This window comes from Erigeron canadensis, chromosome 8, assembly GCF_010389155.1.
Source record: "Erigeron canadensis isolate Cc75 chromosome 8, C_canadensis_v1, whole genome shotgun sequence".
NCBI classification, from domain to species: Eukaryota; Viridiplantae; Streptophyta; class Magnoliopsida; order Asterales; family Asteraceae; genus Erigeron; species Erigeron canadensis.
The window spans coordinates 43,183,635-43,194,911 of NC_057768.1; the positions used below are offsets into that span (position 1 = coordinate 43,183,635).

The 11,277-nt window shown below is 36.3% G+C and overlaps 1 protein-coding gene across 1 annotated transcript; it reads right to left on the reverse strand.

Annotated features, from left to right (window-relative positions):
* Window positions 1-1,196: 1,196 nt before the first annotated feature.
* Window positions 1,197-10,464, reverse strand: LOC122578346 (probable inactive ATP-dependent zinc metalloprotease FTSHI 5, chloroplastic). The gene is made up of 19 exons (XM_043750291.1): window positions 9,321-10,464; window positions 8,624-9,095; window positions 8,310-8,510; window positions 7,560-7,850; window positions 6,526-6,777; window positions 6,337-6,426; window positions 6,107-6,238; window positions 5,355-5,528; window positions 5,055-5,176; window positions 4,776-4,977; window positions 4,558-4,686; window positions 4,291-4,473; window positions 4,070-4,189; window positions 3,444-3,629; window positions 3,279-3,353; window positions 2,697-2,756; window positions 2,311-2,418; window positions 1,950-2,030; window positions 1,197-1,578 (listed from the first exon to the last, which is right to left on the reverse strand). Exons 1-19 carry the CDS (start codon window positions 10,262-10,264, stop codon window positions 1,510-1,512), a joined length of 3,891 nt encoding a protein of 1,296 aa, XP_043606226.1. The 5' UTR covers window positions 10,265-10,464; the 3' UTR covers window positions 1,197-1,509.
* Window positions 10,465-11,277: the final 813 nt, after the last annotated feature.

An 11,277-nucleotide genomic window follows, 5' to 3' on the forward strand; every position in this document is an offset into this window, starting at 1 on the left:
AATTGTGTAACCCTAGTAATCATATCACTTTGTAAAAAATATGGTAATGATCTCAACGACGACGATACCCAATCCCACAAAGGGCGGAATATGAGAGAGGTGGGATGTACTTGAGGGTAGAGAGGTCGAATCTAGAAAGACCTAGATGAGGGTGATTAGGGATGAAAAAAAAAAACCGAAAAACAGAAAACGAACCGGTACCATACCAAAAATCGGTACCGATCGGGATTCGGTTTCTGTATCGGTTTTGATTTTGAGACGAAATCGGTTTCGGTTCAGTACCGGTTCGGTACAGGGAAACCGATATTAATACCAACACTTTTGTATCCATTTTATTCATGATAACATGGTCTATAATCTTCCCCACCAATGTAATTTAATCATCACTTTTGTATATCTATTTATGTCCATCTCTATATCTTTATATCTATATCTACTCCTAATAAATGTAAATCCCCCTATTAAATATTTCTGTCTTTGAAATACCTTATTTTCTCTTGTACCTTTTTGTTTTTTTACGTAACTATCCAAAATCCCTAATAAAGCAGACCGTCTTCTCCACTATTGCCGACGCATTGCGCGGGTACCATGCTCGTATATTTATAAATCTATATGCTCAGTATATGTAAAATGTAGCTACTAAACTAAAAAAGGAAATAACAACGATAAGTTTTCTGAAAAATTGGGGTAGAATTTCCAAACTTTTGCTGCTGCAAGTTTTTAGATATTACGTTTGCTACAATGCTACTGCAATCCTAATGTTTCATGCAGAATGTATATATACCACACTAAACCATACAAAACTAGCCTCAAATGTATTACTTTCATCTCCAAAATCTCTGTTTTGCTAATGGTATAAAGTAAACACAGTTGCAAACAACATAACATCACCATGTTCACCAACAAAGTAACATGGAACAACAACAAAGTAAAACTCATGAAAACCCCACCGTATTTCATCCTAGTGAACCCCAAATATACAAGGACTAGTGAAAAATCGGGATAAAACCGAAATATCGGTACTGGTACCGTAACGGTACCGTTGTAATCCGTACAGTACTCGGTTCACACTTTGAGTTGATTTCGGTTTCGGTATTTTTTTGGTTTTGGGACGGTTCGGTACGGTTCCGTACCGAAAACCATCCCTAAGGGTGATTATCTAAACCATAATCCATCATATAAGTTGGGTACTATAATTGAACTTGGAAATTGTGTAATAAATATAGTTGTGCCCAAAAGGACTATCAAAATTGTCAACATTTGTGTATAATGAGAAGGAAACATGACCGACTTTTCTCGCTTTCAAACTCTTACTCCTCTATACCATATGAGTACAACTATTCTAAGAACAGAGTCTGAAACAATTTCAGAGCTCCCCTCACCCTTAATATACATACAACATTATAAATAACAGATTGTTCTGCTAATCAAAAAACTAAATGATATTATGCTTTGTATTGTAAGTCAGTCTACTTTCCTGTGTGTTCATATGGAGCTATTTTGGTCATCCTAATTTGCTGCGGATAGAAGAGCACTTTGTGATCCATTCCCATCTTCAAGCAAGTTCCCAAACACAGGCTGACATAAAGATTATAGAAAATTAACTCCAGTTTGTTAATGCAGCTACTCATGTGCTAAATTGAAGTCTCTAAATGAGGAGTATATAGCCATTTGTGTATGCAAATTTATACATGAGGTGGCAAGATGGGCAGGTTGTTTAATGGGTAAAAACAGGCTTGGGTTGAAGCGAGTCATTATTAAGTATGGGTCACTAAGCTGAGTTAACCCACTACCCCTTTTTGTCAATTCTTGATATATATATATATATCATTTTTAACAAAATTAACATCTACTTAATCTATCAAATGATTTTTAGTACATTAGTTAATCTGGCCCTACAAATTAGAGAATCATATAAGAACAATATCAGATTTTTTAGACCATTGTACCTCTTCATTATGGAGTTTCCCAAGGTAAAATGGCTCCTTCTCTCTAATTCCACCATTTGCCAAGATGATCCTTTCGAGATCCTGACATGATAATAATAATTAATCAATTATGATCATCACATTATTAATCATAATTATTGGACAAACTAGTATCAAGTGTTGATAAAGGAAAAAAAGAAACTGAAAGTTAAATCGAACAAAGCTCGTTGATTACAAATACCAGCAGTTGTACAAAGCTCAATTGAATTACAGTATGCAGAATGCTGTGCTATGTGCCATATATAGCCTAGATACATCTAAAATCTAGATATGGAATGATATAGCCTTTACATAGATATAGATCAAGTAGAAACTGCTTTACCTTCCCTGTTAAGATCTCAGACTCGAGCAGTTGCTCAACAGTCTTTTCAAGAACACTACGATTATTCCAAAGAATTGACTTTGCTTTTTCATAAGCTAAATCATACATCTGCACAAAAGAACACACCCAGTGTCAATTCTCAAGTCTATTCTCAATTCAAAGTAATATACTATCAATTAACTGTTCGTTTATATGAATTTAATATGATATATATGTATATGAACAGCATATGCATTAACTTATATCCCACTAAGGTGATCAAAAGCTAAAAGCCACCCACCTTCATAACTCCGCTTAATAGATTTGGGAATATAACTTAATAAATAACAATCAATGATGACAAATCTACTGAAACAAAACTTCTGCAGCAGCAGCAACAAGTTTACCTTCTCAACTTTAGCTGCCATCTCATACTCATGACTGTCCCCCATGCTTAAAGCAGTCACCTGGGAATAATACAACCATCAGATACCACTTTTGAGTTCTTTAAGACATGATAATGGCATTTGTGCAAGCGAGACTTATTCCCTGCTATTTCAAAAGTAGGTTCATTTGGATGCAATGTAGTTGGAGTTTGTAAATTTGAATGTTGGAACTAATTATCTGATACTCCATATTCTGAATAGCAACTGTATTAATCGTTTTCTAACGTTTTGATGCTTCTTATTGTTTAGGGGTCAAAAATCAGTTTCAAACACAAAAGCAAACCATTTTGTTAAAGGGTAAAATAGAAGTACTTATTTGCCCTTCTATTGATTTAAGCTGAGATTTTTATATCCTATTCATAGCCGTCTCTCTTTTCTCTCAACTTACTAGAGCTTCAAGCATTAAAAGCACACTAAACACAATTTTCTACAACTTGATTTATTTGAGCTAGCAATATGATCCTGGTAATGAATATGACAATCACTTCCAAATGCACATCCGAGTACCCCTTAAATAACAAAGCGCTAGGATGAAGCCAATACCGCATTGCCATGATGATAAACTATTGGATTGTCATCAGGTCCCCATCCATATTGTATCACCATCCTTGTAGCAATCTGGTTGTAAAAAGCATATTGTTATTGTTAAGATATGTATATAAACAGAGAGTGAGAAGAAGATGACATAAAATTGAAGTCCATATATACCTCCTGTGCCTGCTTCAACTCGGACAAAGAAAGGATATTTTCTTCTCCAAATGGAAGCAACATCTGGGATGCAACATAGGACCCAAAGCAGAATACGAGCTTCTTTTCAAGGTATGATCTGGATTCAACATTTCCAATCATCGAACCTTCCGTTTTAGCCTTTGTTATCTTTGTACACCCAATTCCCTGCATGCAAAAACAAAATATACAAAAAGAATATTCATAGAAAACAATCAGTAGAAGGACTAAAAACTAAAGATGGTAATTAAACCATTCTTATTAAATTGGTCAATCTGGGTTACATTAGAAAAACAATGAAGTAAACAGGTCAAAGGGCATTGATCCTAGTAGTAATCAAGGTAAATCATCAACAAAAAATGTCATGGGTTCTAGTCCTATGGTGGGCAAATTGTAGATATGTGTGGATACTTACCATTCTAAAAAATAAAGATGATCATTTTTATGTAAATATATAATTTATTATTACAACAATTTAGTTCCTGTGATCATATATAAAGCATCAATCATTGATTTTTAAGAAAGAAACAGTAAGTGCCTAGAGTCAGCCCATCCCAAAAACTACTCATTTTTGACCCATTACTTTACCACATCAATTGGATGCATACCTCCCAAGACAAAGGCTCTAGCCATAAATTATCAACGACATCATAGTTCGGTAGAAGAGCAGCGATAACTCCACGACCTGCAACCCACACAGCGTGTGGAAACTTTGTCTCTTTCGTCCACTATCATGTCATGATGAGTAATGTGAGACAAGAGAAGTCTGACAAAAAATATTTCTTCCGGCCGTCTATATAACTAAAAAAAAAAGTAACAATATACTTACATTAAGAGGGACATTTAGATATTCAATCCCATTGGTTATCTGACCATACGGTTCCATTAAGTCAACGACATTTTGCAAATCCTCTCTGGACAATGTCAAGCCGAGATGATTCACTAGCATCTTGCTCATCACCTTAGCAAGTTTTGTCTTCCTCAACCATGTGGGAATACTACTGCTGAAAGTCTGTGCAGTAGTCATAATAAAGAGTCTATGCATAGAAGATTTAACTAAAAAACTCTATCAATGTACAAGAAAAAACGTTCTTACTGCAATCCAGCTAGTATATCCCAAGAGCTCATCCGTGTCTAGAAATTTAGTCCTGAACGCACTACCTTCCAAGGCCACAGGAACAAGTTGGAGTTCAACAGGTCGTAAAAGTGCCGTCTTTTCAGCTACCTGAACAAACAATATAACAATAAAAGTCGCAATCTTTTTGGAAGTAACAAAAAACAGGACTAATAAATTGATTAAATACACTTTCACACCTTCTGCCAATCAACAAAGTCTATGAGGTCAGGATCCATGGTTTCTTTTGCAGCATTCTGAAGTATTCTCTCCCTTTCAGCTTGTGTTGGTAGCTGAAGATGAAATATTCTGTCCATCCGACCAGGGCGCTGTAAAGCCTCGTCAATTTGTTTAAGATTTCGGGTGGTAGCCATCAAAACAACCCCATCCTGTTTCTCAAACCTGCAGAAATATATACATATCACGTAATGTACATTTTGCTTCCTAAATCAAAGAATATGAAGATATTCAAGAATTACCCATCAAGTTCCACAAGAAGTTGATTGATGAATGCCTCATGATCCTGTTTTTTAGTATGTATAAACTTGCCTCGAACACCAGCAAAGAGGTCAAAGTCCTCCACAAATATGATAACAGGCGCCTATAAATGGATTCATATTGTTCAGTAATTGTTGCAAAACACAACATAAGGCGGCCACTTAGATCATAACATTTACCAAATCACTAATTTGGTCATTTTTGTTCCCATAGTAAAACACCTTCAATAGAATGGCCTTAATTAAAGAATGGACAGAAACTATCATATGAGAGAGTATTACCAGATCTCGGGCAGTCTGGAACAGTTCCCTAACATTGGATGCACTTTGGCCAACCCATAAGCCCGCCTCTAATTGCTGGGCCTTCACCTCCACAAGTGGAACCTTTGCCTCTGCAGCTATAGCCAAAGCTAGTGCAGTTTTACCAGTTCCTCTCTCACCAACAATAAGAACCCCCTGCAATTGAAGTACATACAACATATTATCAGGCAATGTATGGTATATGGTTCTATTGTTATATTTCAGAACTCTAGCCATACTAAAGTGCAAAGCTTAAACCACATGGTAATTGGCTAAGTGAAGATCATACAATTAGATGAACCAGTAGCTCTCAGGCTTGTACAAATGCTAAAGGTGACAAAATGGACAGCTTGTGTAACGGTAACTTACGGCAGGCTTGGGTCAAGCCGGGTCAACCTAAAACATTTTCTGCTCAAAAGCTCTAAATATAATTTATGTAATAACTTGAATTCAAATATGATATACAGAATTACTCCGTATATTACTTCAGTAACAAAACTTTTTTAATTCTGTAATTATCTAATTTAGAAGTTACACATTGAACCTATAATTTGGGCGAGTTTTGACCTGTCAGATTTATTGCCTTTGAAGCTAGTTATCATAATTGTACATGTTTCACCTTTTAGAGAGTGGATCCACATGATATTCGGTAAAGCACTCCACAAAATGTATGTATGTGCTCATGTTTGTGAATGACAGAAGTCCCTGCGATGATGATTCAGAAAACAACATACCCGAGGGGCACGGGCACCCATGTCTTGAAAGGCACGAGGGTTTTGTAAAAATGCGACAACTTCATTAATTTCTTCCTTCATGAACTCAACGCTTGCAAAGTCTTTCAGGCGTATAGGTGGATTTTTTACTCTCTAAAGAATTAGAAAGGCGAGATTCAATTATTTATATAATTTGCTATCAGAATCACAAATAAAAGAAAAAGTCTAGTGTTTTGAGTCAAAGTATAAACCTTCATCCGATCAAAAGCGTGGGTGATAGGATCAACACCTTCCTTTTTCTTAGCTCTTGCTCCCTGCAACCTTGCCCAGAAAAAATATTTCTGCATTGCAAAATCATAATATAATTATTCAGGGTATGGCATAAAGTAAATGTACCTGTGATTGAATGTAACAGTAACTTCTAGAAGAACTAATCATACCAGCCTTCGCAGCTTCCTCATGTTCGGGTTTCTACGTCCCGGCCTATTAACTCCAGGAAGCTTGGGTGTTCTTTTCTTTAGAAAACGGAATATACTGGATAATACATATCCATATATAATGGCCCTAACTGCAAACATAAAATACCAGCTGAACTCCTCGTCTTCACGTTGGGCTCGTAAACTCTCTTCTGCCTCTGACTTCCAATTCTGATACTGTTTCATGGCTGTCGTCTTACCCAATTTCATCTTTACCTGTTACCAAGGTTGTATGACAGCATGACATCAACTTTAACTTGATTTAGAAATTGTCAGGAAGTGTATTCTGGAAGGAATTTTGATATTTTAAAATATCAAAATCAGATAATCAGCTGTGATTAAATGGTGAAGAGAATGCTAGGATGTGCTTCCACAATTTAGAATGGTTATTATTAAGCGAGAAAACCAGAGAATTGGGGAATTTTGTATCAAATCAATATATGAAATGAATATTGGTACGATAACCGGCTTATATAGCCAACGACCAAAATAACCGCTACTTAACAGACTTATGAAATGTTACACAATGACCCCCTCGACTTCTAATTCTTACACTAATGACTCAAACTCTTACTTTTGTATATTACAACTATTTAACAACTATTTTACCTGTCACCGTTATATTCAGAATCTGTTTATCTAAGCATTGAAAATTAATTATCTACAAGTCAGAATAATCAGATAACCAACTTCGATGCACAAATCCAAACCCCCTGTAGATCTGTAATGACAACTCGGAAAGCTAGCAGAGTGCCCGCGCCATGATGTTGCAGGCTTGCAGCGAATAGTTTCGGTGTTTTCAACTCTTTTTTATTTTGGCTGTTGATGGTACTGTAAGAGGGGAAAAAGTGATGTGCACATTCTTGGGTGGGAAAACGAGGGAGATGTGTCAAATTTTATTTGGGCTCCTTAATAAATTGAGAGGGGATATGATAGCATAAATTGATAATAAGCTGTTATCATGACATGTACAGGTTATGCAAAAGAGCAAAAATTACCTGGGAAGGAATAACAAGCTCCAGAAATGGACAAACAATTAGCACCAAAATGTCCTTGTTTATATTTTTTACCCAATTAGAGATCCCATCAACAGTGGCTACATCTCTAGCATTCCATAACCCAACTAATAACTGTCGGGAAAACCGAAGTGGCAAGAGCAACTGTTGGCGGATATCTAACTCAGAGTATGGGATCCACATTAACTGAACAGAAGTTGGAACATTCGAGGCAAGCATCTTCAGATACAACCCATCAACTCCACCAAAATCTTCAAACATCGTGTCAAATTCCTGAGATGAAAACTTTCAATTAGCATTAAAATCAAGCTTTGCATGAAGAATGATGAGATGTGAAAAAATGGGTGACTTGGGGAACAGGACAAACGAGCAGTTCAAAATGAGAAACTTTTGGTAGGGGTCAGGTAGGTTAGCCAGTAGCCGGAAATGATACTGCCAAAAAAAGTGAGTAATATGTTTTGCAACTAAGATTGCAAAAACAATATTTTGACGAATGATGTAGATAATTAAATAAAATGGTTTCAGAGGTTTTATACTTTAGAACTACACCTTACCGACGTTCAACCCATTTGGCCCTTTTTCATTTTGGCTATACTATTTGGTGTTACTGGTTTGACCCGTTAGACATAAAACAAAAACACTGATCGAGATATTCACAAATAAAAGGCTCGATATTGCGACCTCTAGAAATTATGCATAGTCAGAAACTCAGAATACTAATCACAGAATAACCTTCAAATCAATAAAGTACTCCTTGTCATCTCCCTTCATATTAATATACATTGCACCCCAGTCATGTCTAATCCTTGCATTTTCTAGAAGTTTCCGGGATACAGCATAAGGGACTGCTATAGGTTCCATTTCCCACCTATTTTGTTCTTCATTATACCAAGTCTTTGACAGCACTCTATCACGGTCCGAAAGGATTCTTTCCTACAACAAGCAATTACTTTGTCATTCATCCAACAAGTTTGCATATGCGGATAATAAAATATTTCTAAATTGATATAACAAGTGGCATGCTGTCTTTTTTAGGAAATCCTAACCTGTCTCTGAGCAACATACTTTTTACCAAACTCAACATCATCCAATACTTTCGTTTTAAGATCTTTCTTAGCTCCATCTCGCCACTTTTTCCATCCATGCAACAAACCAGCACGTGAAGCCTTTGGAACCACAACCGCTTTCTCTCCAAACATCCACATATCTTCAACTTCTGGATAACCCTTCAAAATTTCATCAACCGGGGTGTTCAAAATAGCATGCTGTTCTTCGCCAAACTTTCTCAATTTTTTTCTAATATAAGTCTCCAAATTCTTCTGCATTTCTCTTGATTCTTCAAGTGTTTGCTTGATGCGGCGACTGAATTCAATGGAATTCTGATCAAATGGAAATCCGATATCTTCATTTTCCACAACATTTGGTAACATTGTTTGCTCCCAAAATTGTTTTTGTGCATTCTGCAGATCTTTCTGTATTTCAGATCTAGAAAGCTTGGTAAGAGAGTTTTTAGGCACCCTGCAAAGACATTGGAGGTAATCTTAAGCACCAAAAACATACGTATATAGAACACACATAGTGACATAGTGTATGAAAATAACAGTTAGCAGCTCAAGACATCATCAAAAGGTATCAAAAGTTTTTAGGCACCCTGCAACGACATAATGAGTAATCTTAAGCACCACAAACATCCACATAACAAATATATTTCACATGAAATTCTCAACGTGATCAATAACTTACCTGTCAGTATCTTTCCGCTTCATTTCTCGAGTAAAATTCTCAACAAGCGCCGTGCATTCCCTCTCAATAAAACAAAGTTCCCTAACGCCAATACTCAAAGCCATAGTCTCTTTCATCTCCATTTGATCCTCAATCTCACCAACTTCTTCTGAAACCTCCATAAATTCCTTCTCTTTACTCCTAATCACCTCATCCAACTCCACCACTGACGGGTCTTTCACCACCTTCACCCCACCTTTTTCCAAAATTCTATCTCTTTCCCTCTTAGACTTCATCATAGAACTAAGAATCTCCATGGACTTCCTATCCAATTCCGTCTTCTTTCCCCTCAAGACACTCAACTCCCCGTAAAGCCCGGTCATTATCTCATCTTGCAATCCCCTTTTCTTTAACTTAACATCTTTCAACACCACCTTCACATTCTCTATATCCCCATTGTTAAGCCTAACTTCCTCTATAGCCTTTACTAACCCAGAAACCGTATCAAGCAACCGCCTTGTATACTCTGAAAAGGCATGATCTTTAGCACTACCCACTCTTTCTTTACTTTTATTTTTTTTCAAGAATTCACTAATTGTAGTTAATGGGCCAGCAATTGCAGGTGGGTTTTGATAAATTCCTAAACTTGGAAACAACCCAACAACAATACAAAAAACCGTAACTAAAATCGGCTTCGTAATTTGCTTAATTACATTATTATTACTAGTACACAAAATTACCTTATCTTTATCTTGTTTCTCTACAGAATGCAGACTATTTGTGGTTATGGGTTTGTTGATATGTGATGAGCTAACAGTGAAATGGGTCTGAAACTGCCACCGCCGCCGCCGGCAGCGGTGATGGTGTTGGTTATGGTGGTGGGTTTGTGAAAAAGAACAGAAATTGAAAGGGGTTTTGTGGATAGTAGTGATGGGGTTGTAAAGGGAATTTAGTGTGGGATTCATGGGAAAGATTGATGTGTTTGGTTAATAGGTTGTTAGTCATTCAACAAGAATTGTTGGTTGGTTTCATGGGAACAAAAATGGGATTCTGGTGAGGGGTTTTGGTTAGTCTTGCAGAGACTAAGGACAGACAGTAGTAGTGTCACTACTAAAGAAGGTGTGAGAGATAAGGGGGAAAGAGGGGCATTGGTTAGACCGAATGTTCAAAGTCCCAAGTTTGTTAGAGATGTGAATCTTTGGGGTCTGGGTTACTTACGTTGCTAGTTGAAGACTCGTGCAAAGTGTAGGGAGATGTTAGCCGGGACCGAGTCGAATCGGGATAGCTGTCAAATATTTGGTTCGAACTATTGATGAACGTAATTACTAAAACTCAAAATTGATTCAGATATCGGTAATATTTGAGTGTGTAACGATCGACCATCCTAAAACATTAGCATAATTATCCTGTTAACCATAAGATCAAATCACATGAAAAATTCAAAAGATGATGAAAAAAAAATATGAGTGAATTACATATGTTAAGGTTTTATGGTATTAAAATGATTATTAGGCTAATGTTTTAGGAAAATAAATCATTTTTCATTTTAAGTTTTGGTAACTTATGGTTTAGTACCCCTATTTTTAAACTATACAAATTCTATTTTTACTTTTGTTTTAAAACTATCATATTTATAAGGTTTTTTTTTTCCATTCAATCTTTATTAATGGAGAAAACTAACAAGGTGCTAGTGATGTACATAGTTTTACAATACATTTATATAAGACCAGGACTTAAATATTAAAATAAGACCACTTTGTCCGGTCTACATGGGGTGGTTTTGATCGATTAGCTATCCACGAAAAGATCAAAGTCTTGATCTCCTTTGTAACATGTTGAGTTGATGGTTTCTTATTTGCAAAGATACAGTCATTCCGGGTCCTCCAAATGATCCAAATGTATGAGAGTATGACACGTTTGATATATTTGATCTTTGTTGATTCGAAGTTTGGGTATTCTTGGACTTCTAGCAGCTTTC

Excerpts from the sequence above, each read along its gene's own strand:
- LOC122578346 (XM_043750291.1), bottom strand. The coding sequence starts at position 10,264 with ATGAATCCCACACTAAATTCCCTTTACAACCCCATCACTACTATCCAC. Across the intron at positions 6,778-7,559 it reads AGCTTGTTATTCCTTCCCAG|GTAAAGATGAAATTGGGTAA; the intron begins GTAATTTTTGCT and ends CCTTGGTAACAG. Across the intron at positions 4,474-4,557 it reads GATATACTAGCTGGATTGCA|ACTTTCAGCAGTAGTATTCC; the intron begins GTAAGAACGTTT and ends ACTACTGCACAG.